The 21,351-nt window shown below is 46.0% G+C and overlaps 1 protein-coding gene across 8 annotated transcripts in view; it reads left to right on the plus strand.

Moving 5' to 3' along the window:
• JCAD (junctional cadherin 5 associated) overlaps positions 1–16,690 on the plus strand; it is a 49,947-nt gene extending 33,257 nt beyond the window's left edge. For 3 of the 8 annotated variants that reach the window (XM_066387284.1, XM_066387290.1, XM_066387292.1), the window contains 2 exons: positions 627–4,375; positions 12,571–16,690. In XM_066387284.1, the coding sequence (XP_066243381.1) occupies positions 627–4,375; positions 12,571–12,605 (3,784 nt within the window). In that variant the 3' untranslated portion in view covers positions 12,606–16,690. The remainder of the gene's footprint in view (positions 1–626; positions 4,376–12,570) is intronic. The other 5 variants (XM_066387287.1, XM_066387288.1, XM_066387286.1 and 2 more) reach the window with 5 other exon arrangements.
• Positions 16,691–21,351: the final 4,661 nt, after the last annotated feature.

Genomic DNA, 21,351 nt, shown 5'->3' on the forward strand with positions numbered 1-21,351 from the left:
TAATTAGACTTTTGGGGATGATCACTTTGTAGTGAATACAGATGTGGAATCATAATGTTATATACCTGACACTTAAATAATAATTAAGAATGTACCTTGTGGAGCCCCACAAGCTCTGCTGAATCAGAAACGGGATGGGCCCCAGAAGCCTGTGCCTTAGAAACCTTCTTGTGGTTCCAGCACACGGTGAAGTTTAAGAACCACTGCAATAGGGCGGGGTTTGTGAAGAGCAGGTTCTCAGATGTGCTTCCCGCGAACTCAGTGGTCTGGACTGAGCTAGGAGAGGACTCCCAGGGGCCCATGCCCACACCTGAGAACCACTGTTCCTGGGTTTACTGGCTGCCTTGGCATCTAAAGTTATAAGGACCTTGACATCTTTCAAGTGTGACCAGTGTCCTGATGTCTTGTGGGCAGCCTGTTGCTGCCACTCCTAGGCCTTTGGATGGCAAAATACAGGGCTACCTTCCAGCCATAATTTTCGTGGGACAAGTCCTATGGTTGAGCAGCTATATATCAAAAGTGTTGACCCATTTTTGACTTGGAACACTAGCCACAGAGCAGAGAACTGGTATTTCTTCTGTGTGCTTCCTCCCACAGTATGACGTCCCTGCTTCTCTGTTTTGCAGGTTTGATCACCAGCCCATGGAAGCATGGTTCTCTCAGCCCCAGAGTGGTCACAACCACACCTACTGGACAAGAGAACAGGAGGTCAGTGGCTTGAGGGGTCCAGGAGCCCGTGAAGATCCAGAGGTCCGAGAAATGGCCCGAGCCCACAGCCTGCCTGTCCATACAAGGCTGGGGCCATGGGAAGTTGGAGGAAGGACAGAGAATGTGATGAAGGAGGTGGTTTGGGAAGAAGATCTGAGACGGGCCAGTCCTGCCAAGTGGCAGGACGTAAGCCGGGGAAGCTGGAACCAGTCAAGGAAATTAGAGAGGCAGACGTCTGAGGGTGCTGAGGAGAAGCTGTTTCAAGATCTGTATCCGTTTGTGCAAGGAGAACACGTGCTGACTTCCCAAAGCAAAGGGAAATCCCGTTCGCTGCCTAGAGTTCTCTCCCCCAAGAGTCTGGCGTATGTGGAGATTCCACTGAGTGATGGGCACTTGCCAGATATCCCTAAAGTGCCATTTTACCCTCCAAATTGGGCACCAAATTTGGAATCTAAAAGGAACCCCGAGAAGGGTGGCTCCTCAGTCCCTGTACCCTGGCCGAAGTTTGGCCGACCCCTCAAGCCTCCATCCTATGACTCCCACCCACACTTCAGGGGAGGCGGGGAGCACAGTGACTCCCTGGACAGCCAGCAGGCGGACGCGAGTGTTTCCCACAGGACCAGACCGAACGGCTCCAGGCAGGAGTTCGGCCTGCCCGACGCAGGTCTGGAGCCCCCCGTGTATGTGCCTCCACCATCGTACAGGTCTCCGGGCCAGCACGTCACAGACCCCTACTCAGAGGACGTGGCACCCACGCAGGTGTGGGGCAGCTGCCGTCACCCGGCTGAGGAGGCCGTGGCCAGCCTTCGGCTCCCTGCCAGTCCCCTGGGGCCGGGGGCTGAGACTGGGGGGAGCCCGCACTCTCCTCGGCCCCCTTCCACCCCTGGGTGTGATGGCTCTGTCCTGTACATTTCCTTTGATGACCCGCGGGTACGACACATTAAACTGGCCCCACCCCACAGTTTCTGTGAAGAAGCAAAGGTGAATGAGAATTTGTACAGCTTGGGTCCAGTCTCCACATCAGAGCCGCAAGACACGCACCACAGTGGTGCCGTTCTGAGCCCACAGAACATCCTGCTCCCGTCCAGGACTAAGGGAGGCCCTGCCCTTGCTGACCCTAGCCGCCGGTGGCTGTGGGGCCAACTCCCCAGGGATGGAGAGAATGATGGCTCTCCTGACCAAAGTGACCACAACATGATGAGAGGACAGTGGTGTGACGGGAGAGGCAGCCAGCAAGGACAAGCAGGAAGCCACATCTTCCCGAACCCTCTAGAAGAGAGTGCCTGCGAAACCCAAACCAAGCTCAGAAAGTTTGAAACCGGGATTCAGACCAAGAAAAGTTCAAAGAAAAAAATTAACGAGACGATCTTTTGTTTGGTTTCCGTCCCAGTGAAGTCCGAGTCCCACCTGCCAGCCACAGACACGAACAACAATGACGTGCAGCCTGGTGCCGAGGAGCCCCGTGGGCCCAACTTTGGGAGCGCAGCTCTGCAAGAACAGCATCTGCTGGGTGCGTCCTCCACTGACCTGGAGCTGCAGGCGCTCACTGGGCACATGGCTGGCGCGGCCGAGTTCCACGGGCAAGATCTGGGGGACCCGGATGACCGGCCAGCAGATGTCCTACACTTCGCTTGCCCTGTGATGCCCAGAGAACTCCAGTGTTCTGGCCTGTGGCCAGCACACCAGTACAAAGATCAGCAGACACAAACCACTTTCACAGAAGAATCCAAAAGCCCGCGGCTTCTCCCTGCTGAGAAGATGGGAGGGTCACCTAGTGCTGTGTGGCCTTCAAAGTTTCTCAGCCCCGCTGCTTCTGAAGCTCTGGCGCGCATGGCTGTCGCTTCCAGTGATCAACACCAGAGGCCAAGTGTCCATCACCTCCCAGTTCAGCCGTCCCTCCACCCTTCTAGCTGCAGTGCTTTCACAAGGACCTCCCTACTCACAAGCCAGACCCCTGAGCGAGAAGCAGGCGGCAGCCAGCCCTGCGTGGACTCCCGTGGCCGTGGCGCCAGCCCTGAGTCCAGAGGCGAGGTGGTGAAGGGGGCAACCACCGGTCCGTGTAATAGTCAGCAGCTGTTTGGTCAGTTTCTTTTAAAGCCAGTTAGCCGTCGTCCCTGGGACCTGATAAGTCAGTTGGAAAGTTTTAATAAGGAGCTTCAGGAAGAGGAAGAGAGCAGTCACAGTGAGGACAGCGAGACAGAAGGGCAGCCAGGAAGCCACACCGATGGCACACCCAAGAATTTGGGCCTCAGCGACCACAGCTGGGCGGGGAGAGTGGAGGAACCACCAGGGAGGCTGGTGCCGGAGGAGCCTGCGTTTGGGTCGGGAGGAGCGAGGTGTAAGTCTGAGAAATGGAGTGAGGAGCAGAAGCCTGCCCCCTTCCACCTTGGTGCTCGTCCTCAGTGCCCAGGCCCCTCACAGGTGGAGGACCATGGAGGCCAGGCGATGCTGTTTGCGCAGAGAAGCTTGATGACAGAGAAGAGAAACCAGGTGGTCGGGAAGAGAATGAAGGAGCTAGCAGTCAGCCCAGGGCCTGTGAAAAGAATGACGTCTTGTAAGTCAGGTGGCCAAGTGTCCTCACCTGAGCCAGTGGAGCTGAGGGAGCCCTCGGAAAGGCAGGAACTGCCCAGTGTTGTCAGGTCTGTGGCGCTGAACAAAGCAATCCCTCCAAAACCTGGTGGTGGGGAGGAGGCAGACATGGCGGTCCCACTCTCTCTTGCCAGCAAACCTCGAGGACTCTCGGCACCAGACTTGAGGTCTGTGGGGCTGACCGTGGCACCAGAATGGAGTGCCCTGAAATTAGACTGGTCCTCAGCTGAAGCGGGTGCAATAGAGATCCCCCCAAATGAGTCCCTTCAGGAGAGGGCTGCAAGGATCCTGGGCATTGAGGTGGCTGTGGAGTCCCTGATGCTGGGCGCCAGGAGAATGGGACAGAACCAGCATCCTGGGCCTGATGGCAGGGCCCAGAGTTCGGTGTCCCCGAGGGAGGACCTAGTGTCCAGTCCAGCCCAGCCGGATGACTCCACGGTGTGCCCAGATGCCTTTTCCAGCAGGAGAAAGTGTGGCTGGACCAAAAGCCCTCTGTTTGTAGGGGAAAGGGACAGCGCTCGGCGGACTCCCGGGACTTCTGAGCACTCAGGTGTGGACGGGGTCATCCCCAGCATGGCCCCTGACCTCAGGTCTCAGCCCAGTGCCCCAGAGTCCAAGCCCTTCAATCACAAGGACATGGGGACAAAACCACCCTACAGGTCCACTTTGTTCCATTTTATAGAAAGGACTCCAAGTATGGCAGGCTCAGAAAAGAGGCTCAGAAGTACTTCCAAAGTGATAGAGAGTTTGCAGGAGAAGCTGGTGTCCCAGACGATGCGAGCCACCCCTGACCGCTTGAGGAGGATGAATGAGGTGAGGTCCGTGTCTCGGATGCGGCTCCTGAGCTCCCGGAGTGCCGACTCCGCTGAGGGCGCCGAGGAGGAGCTGAGGGTTGAGAGGGGCCCAACCTTGCATCCAGGAGGCCTGGAGTCTCTGACCATGGGGGACCCGGCCTGGAAGGTAGGAAATGCACTCTCTGTCTCCAAGGGCGCCCTCTCACTGGGAGAAAATGGGCATCTGGCAGCAGGAAGGGAGAAGAACAGCATGGATCAGGACTTCGGCCCAGGTGAGGAGTCAGGCAAGTGGCAGGTGTTTGGTGTTAACTTAGTGTTCTGGAGCATAAAATATACTAGGCTGATGAATAGTGAAAATATGCATTCTTCATTTTACAAAGGATAATCTAGATGCTTTCTTTACAAATCAAGATCTTAGAGTATATTTTAAGTGATTATGTCTTTATAGAAATTATCCATATGAACAACTTTTGGGGCCCCTTGTGATAAGGTGAGCCAATAAAATATTCTAACTTTGATGCAGGCACTTTGATAAATCATTTTTTTTTCAAGCAAGAGAGACAGGAAGGGAGAGAGATGAGAAGCATCAATTTGTAGTTGTGGTACCTTAGTTGTTCATTGATTGCTTATCATATGTGCCTTGACCTGGGGAAGGGGGCTCTCCAGCCGAGCCAGTGACCCCTTGCTCAAGCCAACATTACCTTGGACTTCAAGCCAGCAACCTTTGGCCTTACGCCAGCGGCCATGGGGTCATGTCCATGAGCCTGCACTCAAGCCCATGATCTCGGGATTTTGAACCCTGGGTCCTCAGCATCCCAGGTCAACGCTCTATCCACTGTGCCACCACCTGGCCAGGCAGGCATCTTGATAAATCTTGTAGAAGACCCACAGCATTTGTGCTCCATACTCTCTTCTAAAATAATAGGCATTTACCCAAATAAACCCTCATTGCTCTTTATTAACCTAATAAGAAAAGACATACAGGTTGATTAAATAAACTAACCGCTCCACAAGGCTGCGTCTCACATTTCACCTTCTAAATTCCTTTGGCTTCCCTTGCACTATCTATGAAACTTTAGTAGAAAAAAAATGAACAGCTTTTGCTCTGTCAACACCCCACCCCTAAAAAGTTCACTCACTAACTGTTGGATAGAGATCTCTATGTTCTGATTCTGAAATCCCATGAGAGATGCTTTTGGCCACAGAGTCCTGCTGGCCTTTGGGCCTCTCTATCTTCTGAGCCTCCTCCCTGTCAGCTATGAGACAGGTGACCAATGACAGTAACCGTGGTTTTTGCTCAAACACAATTTCATCATCTCTGCTATGACACACATAGGCGAGGAGAACTCTCAGCATCTCTATTCCAGATGCTTTTTTTCGGGGCTGGAGATTATCGGTTATAGATCCAAAACTGTGGGAAGAAGAATCAAGGTCATTATCGTAAGGTCTGCATCACAGATTGGAAGGGATCTTAAATCGTTAAGTCAGACCTTTTCACCGTGTGGGAAAACACATGCTCCCATGAGGTGAGAGTGGCCTCCTGAGCCAGCCCTCCCATCTTCTGTGCTGCCCCCCACCCCCACATCATGCCCTGCTTCTCTGTTTTCTATTTCAGAATGCAAGGATGAGTTTATTTGTTCATTTACTTTTCCATGAGGACAGAGTCATCTAAACATCTTCCCATTTTCAGAGTTCAGAATGTCAGTATTTCTTTCAGTTTCCTTTTAACTTACTTTGAAGTAGGTTTGAATTCCATGGTGACTGTTATTTATTTTACCCATTTCTCTTACCTCCTAGCCCCTCTGCCCATCCTCAGCTTGTTTTCTCTATCTGTTGGACTGTTTCTATTTTGTTTCCTTTATTCATTTGTGGTTTTGTTATGTTTTTTTTAGATTCTACATATAAGTGACATCCATATGCTATTTGTCTTTCTCTGTCTGACTCATTTCACTTAGCAGAATGTCCTCTAGGACCACCCATGCTGTCACAGTGGCAATGTTTCATTCTTTTTCATGGTTGAGTAATATTCCATTGTATATATGTACCACAACTTTTTCAAATCCATTCATTTATTGATGAGTTGCTTCCATATTTTGGCTGTTGTAAGTAGTGCTGCAGTGAAGATAGGGTTGCGTGTATCTTTTTGAATCAGTGTTTTTGTTACAAATTCTCAGAAGTGGAATTGCTGGGTTGTATGGCAGCTCTAATTTTAATTTTTTTAGACCCTGGCCAGTTGGCTCAGGGGTAGAGTGTTGGCCTGGCATGTGGATGTCCCAGGTTTGATTCCCTGTCAGGGTGCACAGGAGCAGTGACCATCTCCTTCTCCCCTCTTTCCCTCCCCCCTCTCTTTTCCTTTCCTGAAGCCATGGTTCAGTTGGTTCGAACTCATCAGCCCTGGGTGCTGAGGTTGGTTGGCTCTGAGGAGCCTTCACCTCAGGTGCTAAAAATAGCTTAGTTGCAAGCATGACCCCAGATGGGCAGAGCATTGGCCCCAGATGGGGGTTGCCAGATGGATCCTGGTAAGGGCACATGTTGGAGTCTCGCTATCTGCCCTCCTCTCACTTGGAAAAGAAGAAAAAAAATTTTTTAAAGAAACTCTGTACTATTTTCCACAATGGCTACACCAATTTAAAATCCCACTAACAGTGCATGAGGGTTCATTTTTCTCCACATCCTCACTAGCATTTGTTGTTTGTCGATTTTTTAATGACAACTAGTCTAACAGGTGTGAGATGATATCTCATTGTGGTTTTAGTGGGCATTCCCGTAAGGATTACTGAAGTTGAACATCTTTCCATCTATCTATTGCCCTCTGTATGTCCTCTTTGGGGAAGTGTCTATTCAGATCCTCTGCGCATTATTTAATTAGATGGTTTGATTGTGGTCTTTTTTGGTGTTCCTCATATATTTTGGATATTAACCCCTTATCAAATGTCTTATTTGAGAATCTCTTCTCTCATTTAGTAGGTTGCCTTTTCCTCTTGTTGCTGGTCTCCTTTGCTGTACAGAAACTTCTTAGTTTGATGTAGTCTAATTTACTTACTTTTTCTTTTGTTGCCCTTGCCTGAGGAGATGTATCAGAAAAAAAATATTACTAAGAGAAATGCCAGAGGGTTGACTGCTCGTTTTCATATAGGAATTGTATGGTTTTGAGTCTCACATTTAATTCATTTTGAGTTTCTTTTTGTATATGGTGTAAGAAAGTGATCCAATTTTATTTTTGCATGTCCTGTTTTTCTAATATCACTTATTAAAGAGACAGTCATTACCCCATTGTATATCCTTGCCTCCTTTGTCATAGAGTAATTGACCCTATAAGCAAGGATGAAATCCAAGAATTTAAAAGTAAGTGGAAAAATATCACTTGTTTCAGGAAGAAGAATCCAGAAATCTTTGTTAAACAAACAAACAAAAAAAATCTACTTGGCACTTTTTAAATTTTTCCAGAAATGCTGTGTGATTCTCAGGAATGTCAGTCCACGGTGCTCTGTCCCTTCTGCAGAACACCATGTTACTGAGATAACTGACAGGTCAGGGCTCTCTTGGACCATCTAATTTTACAAATCTGGTCTCTGCTGAGGACGAGAAATACCAAGAATGTAGAACCTTTGCCACCATAGTGGAAAAAGTGTGACATGGCCCATTTTTTGAGCCGTGGGGATTTAGTAGGAATCAGCATGATTCCTCCTCTCCCGCTCCCTCAAAATATGCCCACTCACTTCTTTTTTAATTTAAAAGTAAAACTTTTTTTATTGATTTTAGAGAGAGAGAAGAGGAAAAGAGAAAGAGAGAATGAAAGACATCAATTTATTGTTCCGCTTATTTATGCGTTCATTGGTTGATTGTTATATGTGCCCTGACTGGGAACCAAACCCACAACTTGGGCCTATCAGGATGACCTGGTGCCCATTTAGGTTTAAGTGCTAGGTAAAAAGACATTGTAGGCTTTTTAAAAGTGAGTTTCTTTATCTATAAAATCAGGATAATTTTACCAGTCCTACTTCATACTGAGAATTATAAGGACTTTAAAATAAGACAAATCCCGTTAAAATAAAATACCAGTTTGTAAGGTTTCTATGTCTCAGTTCACGGGCACATTATTTCAGGCAGTATTTTGTGACATAAAATTTCTAGTTCAATAAAGCACTCCCTCAATTTTTAGCTTGACCATTTGACACGTGGATGGGATAGGTATCTGAGATCACCTAGATTATGCCAATTTTAATTTTAGTCAACCATTAAAAACACCTCCCTGTGACCTTATTATTATTTTTAGCCATAGTTACTAACAAGTAGAAACATTTTTTTTCTCATCTTCTGATGCATTTGTAAATACACAGTAAAATGACCAAACCTCTAAAGGCAGAGAGTTCCTTATGACAGACCGCTACCTTCAGGCATTCTTACGGAATTGCGCAGGACACAGGACTCCACTGGAAGGTCTCTCTAAAGGCAGAGAGTTCCTTATGACAGACAGCTGCCTTCAGGCATTCTTACGTAATTGCGTAGGACACAGGACTCCACTGGAAGGTCTCTCTAAAGGCAGAGAGTTCCTTAGACAGACCGCTACCTTCAGGCATTCTTAAGGAATTGCGTAGGACACAGGACTCCACTGGAAGGTCTCTCTAAAGGCAGAGAGTTCCTTAGACAGACCGCTACCTTCAGGCATTCTTAAGGAATTGCGTAGGACACAGGACTCTACTGGAAGGTCTCTCCCACACTCAGTGGCCCAGGAGAAACTCCTTCGGCCTTCATATGATGGCCACCAGGTCTTGATAACTCAAATTAGCCCTTTAGAGAGGCTCTGTGACTTAGGACATAAAACTTTTGGCATATGTTAAATTTTCTCTTTGTTGTTGCTTTGATGCTGATAAACTCTTGGACTGTGTTTGCCTTTTACTAAGTTTTATTTTAAGCTCAAGAATCCCCATCTATATCCCCCTCCTCCTGTCCACATCTGTCACCTCTGTTGTGTCAGATCCACCGCCCTGTTCCTAAGTGCACAGTCCACTTCAATCAACATTCTGCTATGGAATTTTTTTTTAATTAATTATTATTTTTTTATTCAGTAAGAGGAGGGGAGGCAGAGACAGACTCCTACATGTGCCCCAACCTGGATCCATCTGGTAAGCCCACTAGTGGGCAGTGCTCTGCCCATCTGGGGTTTTGCTCTGTTGCTCAGCAACTGAGCTCTTCTTGGTGCCTGAGGTGGAGACCATGGAGCCATCCTCAGTGCCTGGGAAAACTTGCTCCAATTGAACCATGGCTGCAGGAAGGGAAGAGAGAAAGAAAAAGTGAGAGAGAGAGAGAAGCGAGAGAGAGAGGGTTGGAGAAGTAGATTGGCAGTTCTCCTGTGTGCCCTGACTGGGAATCAAACCCACTGCATCCATACACAGGGCTGACGCTCTACCACTGAGCCAACCCATGTTTACCTGTGACTGCTCCCCCACATGTCCCCTCCCAGAACTTTATTGTTTATGTTGTGCTGTAGTACCTGTCATCACAAAATGCCTTTATTTCAGCTTAAAGATGGACATTTCAGCTAACATCTTTTCTGTGGGCTTTGTGGGCTCTGGCTAAGAAAGCAGCAGTTCAGCCTGACCGGTTGTGGCTCAGTAGATAGAGCTTTGACCTGGGACACAGAAGACCCAGGTTTGAAACCCTGAGGTCACTGGGTTGAGCATGGGCAACCAGCTTTCTTTAGCACAGGGTTGCTGGCTTGAGTGTGGGATTCTAAGCATGACCCCATGGTCACTGGCTTGAGGCCAAAGTCACTAGCTTGAAGCCCATGGTTTCTGGCTTGAGCAAGGGGTCACTAGCTCGGCTGGAGCCCCCTGGTCGAGGCCCACATGAGGAGCAATCAATGAACAACTAAAGTGATGCAACTACGAGTTGATGCTTCTCATCTCTCTCCCTTCCTCTGTGTCTCTGTCTCTCCATCTCTTTATCTGTCTTTCTCTCACTAAACACACACACAAAAAAGAAGAAGAAAGCAGCAGTTCAGAACACAGAATCCCATCTCTACTGGGTGGATTAGGCTCCATTTCGGGATGGAATCCCAGGCACAGCTCGTGTTCAGAGCCTGCGGTTCCATCGCTGCCACACTCTCCCAACGTTAGCACAGGAGGAGTGTGAGGAGGGAGCTCTGGGAAGGCTTCGTGATGCCACACAACATCATTGGGAGGCCAGATGTCCGCACATCTTCATGGGGTGTTCGTTTATGGCCTGTCCACCAGGACAGGTTTAGTGACTTCTCTTCACCTGAAATAGTGCCCACAGGAGCCAGGACTCCCAACACATCAAGCAACCTCTGTTCTCTAGACTGGGCTGTCACGTGTGACTCCTGAGCCCCTAGAACATGGCTCATCCAAATTGAGATGGGCCACAGTATAAAATGCATACCGGAGCACAAAGCTTAGTACCAAAATAATCTAAAATCTCTCATTTTTTTATATTGATTATTCATTGAAATGATATTTTTGATCTCTTTGGTGAAACAAAATACACCATTAAAATTCATTTCATCTGCTTCCTTTTATCTGCTCTAACGTGGCCACTAGAAAATGTAGAATCATGTTACACGTGACTCATTTTTAATGGACCTAAACCCTCTCTAATATGAGGAAGGAGCCTGTGTTCTACTGAATTATTTTTCTGCTCTCTGTCTCTGGGCCTTAAGCTTCAACCCTGGGGCTCTGGGGTGCAGGCCTGCTCTGTGGAGGTGTCCCCAAGGACCTGGCTCTGCAGGGGCTGGTCTTTGCCCAGTGTCTATGTAATCTTAGGCTTAATAGATGCTCAGCCTCTTCCCAGCCTCTCAGCAGCTGCAGTGCACCCTGTCCAGAGTGGTCCATTAGTGACCGCCCACCTCATTCTCAGTGGGAAGAAAGACATCTTTGCTCACAGGTGGTCCCTTTCAGCTTCGGCTCATGGTGAGTCTGGTTTGGCACAAAGGTGTGGCGCTCAGCTAGCTTTTAACATCTCTGTGGTTCCATTGGGCAGTGTTCTGTGCAGGATGTGGGAAGACAATGACCCACATGAACTCCTCTCCCCAAAGGCAGAGATGGTCCTGCCAAGTGTATAATGTCAGACCCCGAGTGCTCTACACATGGTCTCATTGTCACACTTGTACAATCATGTTATAAATGTATTGTAGCTAAGGGGGCAGGTCGAGGAGATGTTGGAATCTGTGTGGCCTCATGATGCACAATTTTCCAGGTGACTTGAGAGGTTTGTAAAGGTTTTCCTGATGATCAAATTGGACCACCCTTCCAAATTTTCTTTTGTGTTTTCTCCTAAAAAGTTAGAAAACCTTTGAGCCATTGTGGCTGGAATTTTTATTTTATTTTATTTTATTTATTTACTTTTGTATTTTTCTGAAGTGAGAAGCAGGGGGGAGGCAGACAGACAGACTCCCACATGTGCCTGACCGGGACCCACCTGGCATGCCCACCAGGAGGCGATACTCTGCCCATCTGGGGTGTTGCTCCATTGCAACTGGAGTCAATCTAGCGCCTGAGGCAGAGGCCATGGAGCCATGTCCAGCGCCCAGGCCAATTTTGCTCCAATGGAGCCTTGGCTGCAGGAGGGGAAGAGATAGAGATTAAGGAGAGGGGGAGGGGTGGAGAAGCAGATGGTCATTTCTCTCTGTGTGCTTTGACTGGGAATTGAACCCGAGACATCCACATGCCGGGCCGACGCCCTACCACTGAGCCAAGCAGCCAGGGCCACGTGGCAGGAATTTCTGACCACAGAGGTACAACATTGAGCTTCAAGTTTGCCTGGACCCAGAGATCTGTGACTCCCACGTACTTAAAAGTGGCCATCACTGGCTGCAGCAGAAAGGGCAGCTTAGGACTGTTATTTTCTGCATAGTGTCCCATCTGGGAAAACCAGGATATCTGGGCCCAGTTTGGGATTTTCCAGTGTGGACTATAGAATGCATCTGTGGGCAGCTCAGCTTCAGTCACACCTGTGTGTGGGAAGGCCCGGAAGGTCTGTGCTAATGGGCCGTGTCTAGCCCGGCCTGCCTGCTGGCTACTGGCCCTCAGAGACGGGAGCACAGGCTGCCAGGATTAGAGGGTCCTTGAGCTTTTCCAGTGACAGCATTTGATCATGAAGGTGCACATTGCAGAACAAACTTTCAATCAGATGTAGTTTACAAAAATAATAAACAGTCCTTAGAATCAGCCAGGCACACCACTTCTGGTTAACAAGCATTGTATTTAAGATTAATTTTGTTGCACTATGAACAGCAGTGAGAGACCCTTGAAATACTAAGCAACTCACTGCTTTCCATCTGTGATTAGTAATCGTCATGCATGTCCCTTTAAAACAGCTTTTTAACAAAGAGTTTTTTACTTGGTGGTTGTTGAAATGAATTTTGCTACCTAAACGTACTTATTTAAATGGTCTGAGGATTAAAGAAGATACAGATCAACTGAATATCCTACTAGTTTTCTTTTCCATCTTTTTTTTACAGACTTGTATGACCCCAGCCGAGTGGAGAGGGTGTGATGAGACGCGGCAGAGGAGGGCCGGTCCACCGTAGGTGCTGACGCGGTGTTCTGTGGCACGGGCCGGGCACTGCTGGCTTTCCGCGCACTGGGACATCTGCCCCCACGGCTCCCAGGGGACGCATCATGCCAACAGAACTGCTCTGTGGAAACAAAGGAGCCGTTCGATGAACCCGTCTGCTAGTGTAACACAGAGAGTCATGCCTGTATTTAGAAAGGAGTCATATAAGACTCTCCTGAAGGGTGGATTTAGCCAAGCTGGTAAATAGTTTGGTGTGAACCTGGTTCTGTGACAATTTGAACATGGATGCTAGAGTAAATGATCCTGAAAGGACCGTGAGGGTTGCACGTCCCCTGTGCATCTTCGGGACTTGTGGTCCATGCTCACATTAAGGGCTTTGGGACAGAGGACAGGCTAGTGGTTCCACACCTTGAGTTTGGGAGAAATGTGAATGAGTCTCTCTGATCTATTTCTAATCAATCTGGCCTTTCTGCTGCTGGAAGTAACTTCACTTATAAGAAACTTACCACAAGAGACTAAAAGCAACGTCTTTTTTAAGTTCCTAAAAGATTAAGACCCGAGGTAACATACTAAGAGTATTATTTATCTGGTAAAGAAACCCGTGGATCGTTCGCTAACATGCCATCGTCTGCTTTGCACTCGGTGTATTACCTATCTATTTTTTATTTTCTGTATGGACATTGAGAAATTCTTTATATGAAAAATAATTGCTGGTTTAAAATAGATCATTTTAACAAAGTAACTATATTTCTTTTTACCAAAAAATGCTATTTTTTTATGATGTAAACAGTTGTTAGGCAGCAGATTTTTAAGGAAGTATTATTTTATTTAAGATGTGTCCCTTTGTGTTAAAGGGACCCAGAAAGGGACCCTGTTTGCTTTAAAGCATATATCCCTTACTCATGCACAACTCTGCTGTTTCTATTTTATCTTAGAGATGTCTGTATAGACATCCTACAGGGTTGACCAAATAAACTTCTCACAGAAATGTCTTTACAAATGTAGGTATAAAGTTATATGTGAAAATAAGCCTCTCAAAAACAGCCAATGTCCTTATGACCATTTTTTTTTATGACATTCACTAGAATGACCAAAAAAGCAGAGTTTCATCTTTGTATATGTATGAGGAGGGGAGGGTCTCCCCTGAGACGGTAATTTCCTCCTCCACTCCCTGCCCCTTTAAGATATATGTATTTTTTTTTTATCTAGAATGACCTCTAATTCGTCTCTGCATATTTTTAAAAATGCTAGAGACATCATATCTATGCCATTACCAGAGTATTATGAGGCCTATGTATTGTACTGTGTTTACTATTGCATTAACCTGCACAAAGCTTATGCATTTTTTATGCATCTGTTCCTTCTTTCTAAGTAAGGTATTCTTGCTATCTAACATTTCCTGTATGGGTTCTTATCTCTGCCCTCCTTCTGTTCCTTTCTTTTCTTTCCTTCCTTCTTTACTTCTTTCCTATCTTTTTTTTTTTTTTTTGAGGACCCACCTTATCTATTTGTAGATGCTTCAAATTCCTAAAATGTGAACTATTGGGTGGTCTGCAGTTTGGCCCTGAAACAACTCTGACTGGGCTCTCATGGCCTGTCTTTGTCTGTACCATATGACCACGTGATTTTGTTTTGTAAGAACTTCACTATATATTGGGACTGTAATAAATAAGACAGAATCTAAGTCACTTTCCAGTACATGTATCTGCGCCTGTTCTTAACTATCACTCACAGGCACTTCTTCCCGGCCTTTGACTCGTGTGTTTATTGTAGGCTCTTGTTTCTGTAACACAAAGGAGTGGCCAGGTCTCTTCTAGGAGGAGCTGAACTTGTTTTTCCCAGGAAAAAAAAATTAGTGGGTATAAGAGACCTACTACTTGGTCATACTCGGTGAATCACTTAAGTCATCTGGTAGAACCAACTGAGGGTGGTTACCTGGAGGCCTTGTGTGTGTCCTGCTTCCTTCTTTAAATGCAAGCTAAAGAAAGTATACGTGTGTATATACATGTGCAGATCTATATGTATGTGTGCATACAGACACATACATATATCTGAACTCGGTTCTGACATTCCTTCTGAATGCTGTTGATCCCATATAAAGACGTCTTTGAATGAAAAGAATTAAATAATTAAATGTTAGCTTATTCCTTGAGAGAAAGGATCCTAAAGGCAAAATAATCAGTGTACCTTTTGTATATCACAAACAAGCCAAAATATAGTCCTTTTGTATTGTTATAATTGTTGCATTATTGCTTTCTGAAACCATTCTGAATTTAGTTGGAATTATCAAAATTTATACTACTAACATTCATTTCTGGATTCCAACTTGAATAGAAATATTTTGGGGGAGGAGGGAAGTTAACTTTGAAAATTGCATATTCTGAGGTAAATAACACCATCTAATCAGAAATAGCTTCCTCAGAGGTTTAGAACTGAATGCTAATTACTTTTTTGTTATTTCTATCATTCATACATACATACCTCTTTGTTATTATTTGTGGCAAAAAAATGCTTTTTTATTTTGTGTTTGCCATTGCTTTTCTAATATGTATGACTAACTTTTGGTGTTTAATAATTTAGGACTTATGAAATTAAAAGTTCTAATTTTAACCAGTTGGACATTATATGAGCAATACATATGGGATGTATTTGTGCTTTTTAATTTGCAAAAGAGGGGGGAAATGTTGGTCACAGAGCTCTAATAATCTCTTAGAACAGTGGTTCTCAAAATGTATGCCAGGGTGCACCAGTGCTCCCTAGAAGATTTCCAGAGAAATGTGTGCCTGTTGGGGACCAAAAATCCAACAGGGTTTTTGGAGTTTAGATTTTTGGGGGACAGAGGTGTGGGGAATTGGCTGTAAGCTGACAGTCTGCCCAACCCCCCACCTCACTTGCCTGATTAGGTTACAAAAGGCTGTTAAGCTGTGGTGCTGGATTGTTTACACTACCCCCCATGTTCCCTGGAAAGACTGGAGGCAAGTTTCTTCTATCCTTTGTTTGGTGTAAAGTTAAGATTTGCTAATGGCCTCACTTTGCTCTATAAATAAAGCAAGATGCGGTTTTTGGGCACATCTTTGTTCTTGCCAGCAGCAATTACAGGGCCCTCCCGACCCCGTATTTTCTTAATTCTGCATATTTTCTTAATTCCGCACCGTTCCCACTCGGGACCTGGAATTACTAGCTGCGCTGGTTTGCGGCTTGTGCCCAGATATAAAAATAAATATAGTTACTCTATTATACCATTTCATTATGGAAATACTGCTCTTTTTGTTAACACATCATTATTAATTTATTATTAACACATCATTATATTATTTTTAGATAAATACACCCAAATAAAATGGATAGATTTCTCAAAAAGAAGTGTGATGTTGAAGAATCCAATTCTGGAAGTAAGCAAAAGTTAAGTGTAAATAAAATAGGACTTTAAGGCTGACAGGCAGATTAATTTATAGCATTTTTCACCACTTAACACTGGATAATACAATTGGATTAGAAACCCATTCATGGAAGCTTCAAGTGATTTTGGTTTAACATTAACAGAAGAAGAAGAACTGGCAGCTATATCCACTGATCGTGGATTGATGATTATAAACATAAGGAATTGTCTCTTGAAGCCTTTTGGATTTCTATAAAAGAATATGTGGTAATATCTAAAAAAGCTTTGAAAATTTTACTACAATTTTCAACATTATATTTATGTGTATTAGGATTTTCTACCCTCAACACAATTAAGAGTAAAAAGAGAGGAATTCTTCAATGTATTGATGAGGAAATGAGAGTTTGCCTTTCAAATATATACCCAAACATTGAAGAAATCGCTAGGACACATTAGGCTCATGTTTCTCATAAACACAAGAATGAAAAAACTTAACACATTTGTGCCAGGACCTGCCAAATTTACTAAATCTTACTAAGAATGTATCTATATATATAAAAAAATAATATTTTTGTTGTTTTTTAATTTTTTTAACCCCTCTTTTTTATGAATTCTAAAAAGTATGACTCAAAAAATGTAACATAAAAATGTTTTTTAATGTCAGAATAAATTTAATTTTGTCGTATTTATTTCATTTAATTACCATAAAAGCACGCTTGGACTTTATATTTTTTCCTTTAATATTTGACTTAATTATTATAACATATTTCTCAGAAATTTGTATGTAGTGCGCCTACAATTATTTTTAGGATTTTAAATGCGCCTGAATTCAAAGAGTTTGAAGATCACGATCTTAGAAGAAAATTTCTGAATGATTGAAACCCAAATATCCTTGTTATTATTTTCTACCTCATTTTTCTGCAAACTATAGAAAACTCACGGGAAGCACAGCCCTTGACTGCAGCTTCAGAATCCTTTTCCATGTTCATAAATTATTGAGGTTTATTTTTTCAAAGTCCTTTAAAACGTTTGTGCTCACGGAGAGCCTGGCGCCTTACTTAGAAGCATAGGTAGAGGTTTTGATTCATGTGGCAATTCTAAATAGAACTTTTCCTACTCGTCTGACTGTTGGTGGACGTTCATTGCTTAAACTTCACTGATGCTCAAACTAGACCTTGGCCTTTTTGTGTGTGTCTGGCAGCAAAGTGTCATATGCTGATCAGGAGCGTGGTTTAGGGCTTCTGAGGGGAAATAGTGAGCCCACCCTGCTGACACAGGTACTTCCCAGCTCTGAGCAGAAGGGGACTGATAGAAGGTAAGATTCCCCCACCATTTCATCGGTGACCCCCAGTGACTCTGTTTGTGTGTGTGGCTATCTGGTTGTTGTGTTTTGTTTAAAATGATTAAATAATACACAGTGTAGTGTCAGGTTAGTTAGCATCTCTTGGAAATGGACCCATGCAGCAGAATTCTCTCTTAAGTATCTGGGCTTAGAGAAACACTTCCAATTTCCTGATTCTCTTGTAAGCAGTTATTTTAGTGTTTGGGCCATTGTTCTGCCAGACCCATCTGTGAGGCGGGGAGCTTAAGAGGAGGAGTGAAGGAGGGAGTGTTTCTGAAGCTGACGCTGTTAGAGCAGGCGTGGGGGAGTTCTGTTTTCTGTTTTGTTTTTTCACTGTGGATTCTGTGCATCTGCTTGTGGGAGAAGAGTTATACTCAAGACAGGGTGTAAGAGACATGTTCCAAGTGACCTTTAGAGGCTGCACGGTAGGTGGTCCTTTTCCTGGATGATGGGTTGGTGCACTAGGGGACCCTCCGAGGGGAGATGATAATATAACATTAAAGGAAGAGTGGCCCCCAATCTGCACATTAAGGGGTGGCTCAGACTATGATTCAGATTGGGCCTCTTGAGAAGCGTGGTGTGGTCCGCACACAGCCTGCGGAGATGATCCAGGGGCCTGTCTGTGGTGTGGCACAGCGGGAGGAGTGCCTGCAGGTTCCGACCATGACTGAGAGACCCTGTCATGGCTGGGTTCTGCTGACTGTAGAGGACAGGAGCGCCCTCATGCTGTGGCCTCTGACTGGAATGCAATGGCAAGTCTGGTTCTTTGTCCAGTGCCTTGATTGGGGGTGAGGAAGAGTGCCCCCCCAACATTGCCCCTTCCCACATGGAGCCAGGCCCCTGGGCTTGCAGCTGAGCCAGGGGCAGCCCTGCTGTCTGCTGCCCTCACCCTGCTCACTGTCCTGGGACAAGAGGGAGACTAGGCTCAGAAGCCCATGGCAGAAATGAAAAGGAAACCGTGTGTCTGAGCCAGGGTGAGGAGCCGTAACCTACAAGTGATAGCACGCAGGAGGTGCTTGTTTCTTACCGGAGTCCACTGAAATCTGACCCCTCATGCGCAGGCCTGGCAAGGAGGCTAAGTAGTAGCGTCTTACAAAGAAGAAGAATTAAAAAACACAACAAAAAAACAAGAACTTCTAAAATACAGTGAAGATAAGGCCCTGTGGCCCCACAGAAACTGTGATTACACAGTGTCCCCTTGGGTACCACTGACGCAGAGGCAGGCGGGAAGGCCCAGGAGAAGGCAACCTGGAGTGGCCAGCAGCCCGCTGTGGGCATGCCTCAGGGCAGGCAGTCTCGGGGACCCCAGGCGACCAGAGGTGAAGACTGGTGACGCCAGCGCAGCCCACGCAACCATCTTCAAGGAGCTCTTGTGTTTCAGGGTGACTGACCTTAGTGACACACATTCCAGATAAAGATCCTACTGGATGCCCCTGTATTTGTTGTCTTTGGCTGCAGGTGCCACGGCTCCCTGTGAACCATACAGGCTGGTCCCCGGAGGGCACAGCTCGGATGTGTCAGTCACGTGGGGTGGGAGGCCCCTTTGGTCTCACCAGCTATTCCCTGGGTGTTGAGACGCCTCCTTGTATCTCTGGCAAAGGCTCGCCTACATGGTGGAAAGAGACCGAGCATCCATGTGGAAACCGGGTTTGAATTTGACTCCCATCGATCATGGTATGGCCTCACACCATTTTCCCCATCTGCCTCTCCCTCCTTGAATGTAAGAGTTCAGTGAACAGAAGAGCCCACGGCACGCGGTGGGTACTTAGTGCTTGCAGAGAATGTCAGCCACACTTCATGGGAACAGAGCACATGAGTGTCTGCTGCCTGCAGGCTTTAAATCCAGGGCGTGGTCTTTGTTCAAAGATCCATCCCGTTATGTCCAGCATGCGGTTCTCGAAGCAGAGGCCTATGCCCCGAGTTCGTTCCTGACAGCCCAAAAAAACGTAGGAGCTGTTGCCTCTTAGCTTTAAGAAGTTTTGGTTCTTCTTCCCAGCTTACATGACTTCTCTCTCCCATTAGCGTTTGCAGCCACACTGTCATTGTCCTTTCCTCGGCCGCACGTGTGTGGTCTCAGCGTGACTGTGCTAGGGCTCTCGCAAGGTCTGAAATTTCAGGTTGTGTGGAGATGTGGCTTTTAAAGTAAGAGCTCTTCCCAGTGGGTTCGCCATGAATGCACCTTTTAAGATACACTGCTCACAAAAATTAGGGATCAGAGAATATGCAGATACTCTACTATCAGCTTTTTGTATAGTGCATTTTCACCAATGAAATAAAAGTTGGTTTTGCATTTTATTTGCATAATCAAACAACTTTCTTTGACTTGTTTGCTTTTCTGATGTTCTTGTTTAATAAAAAAAAAATCAAATACTTATTTTATTGCTTCCTATTCATTTTGAAATATCCCCTAACTTTTGTGAGCAGTATATATCTGAACAAGAAGTCCCTTGACCAGATTAATGCTCTACGATAAAATCCACAACCTGCGTGCCGGCGGGCCCAGTCCTGGGCCTGGCGGTTCAGTAACTAGCTGTGACCAGCCGCCTCCATACTGTCTCTGGAACACTCCATGAATGTAGAAGAGAGAGTGAACTACACTAGTTTCTTCTAACTTTAAGATTATGTAACTATTTTTTGGGCAACGTTGGAAGTCTCTTGCCCTGCCTGTAGGGTCCAAGAGTAAAGTGATTTCAAAGCTTCTGCCATACACGACTGCAGCCTGGCCGTTGCCTGGGTGGGTGCCCTGCCATTATTTCTTTTACCAGGGTGGTCCATTTCCTCCTGCCAGGAATTTATCAGGCTTCTCGACCCCATGCCATGGCTGCGGGACAGCCAAGAGGCTGACAGTCTTGAATTCTTCCAACATATATATTTTTCTTAGGTTAGAGCAGAGCACTGGGTGTTTATGAGCCTGGTAGTCAGCCCACGACATTCATCGACATTCATCCACGGGGTCTACAGACGGTTTTTCTCAGAATTTGTCTGCTTGGGGTCCTTTGAAATGTATTTAGGTTTAGAGATGTTTGGGTGTCACCAGCTGAGCTGCTTTCTACCCCACACGAAATCTTCCCTCAGGTGGTCAGCTTGTATTTATTTCAGAGGCTAGAAGTACTGTTGATCGCCCCAGGGCTTAAATTTTGGGGCTAGCAGCTCTGTGGGAAGCACTAGCCCTCCCAGGCCCCATGGGCCTCTGTTGGATTCAGCTGGGAACCAGCCCTTGGCTGAGCTAACAGGAGTGTGTGCTTGTGCGCACAGGGGCTCTATCCACTGCCCCCTGAGGCTGTTTTTCTCTGTGCCATGACACCTGCTGCATCAGCTGGTGTTCTCACCTGGCCTAACCACACCAATATGTTTCTAAGACAAGGATAGCAGGGTCAGCTTGTAGAGAAAGGAACCCCAAAGGGCTTTTATCTAAAGTTTATTTGGGGTATTTACAATAAATGCTCAATATGGGGATGAGGAGAAGACAAGGACACTAACATTGTTGGGTATGTCACATGCATTGACTAATTTAATATACACTATTTTACAAAAGACAGTGGGTGCCGAGAAGATGAGTAATTCCTTATAGAGGCAGCATGCAGCAAAGCAGGGGTGCGGAGCTACTTCCCAACCCCAGACTCCATGCTATTTATCTTAGCTTGCTGTGCATAAAGGGATGACCCTCCGATAAGAAAGTCAATGATAACAGCTTATGATACTAAATGTAGTTGTTAGGATCAGGCTCAGTGACTTCTGTCAGAAAGTTGGAAACAACCATGATATAAACAGGGTGAAAGCTCATGTCCCTCACACTTCGAAGGCATCCGGGGGCAGGCCATCTAGCGTGTTATCGCCAGCATGGCAACTGGGCTGCCAGGCTCCTTGTATCTCTCCATTCCAGCAGTCTGTCACAGTGGCTTCTGTTGTCAAGGTAACCTCATGGTCCAAGATAGCTGCTAGAGCACCAGCCGTCTTAGACACTTTTCAGATAGCTGACAGGAGGAAGAATTCTGGTTAGCTTC

This window comes from Saccopteryx leptura, chromosome 5, assembly GCF_036850995.1.
Source record: "Saccopteryx leptura isolate mSacLep1 chromosome 5, mSacLep1_pri_phased_curated, whole genome shotgun sequence".
Classification (NCBI taxonomy): Eukaryota; Metazoa; Chordata; class Mammalia; order Chiroptera; family Emballonuridae; genus Saccopteryx; species Saccopteryx leptura.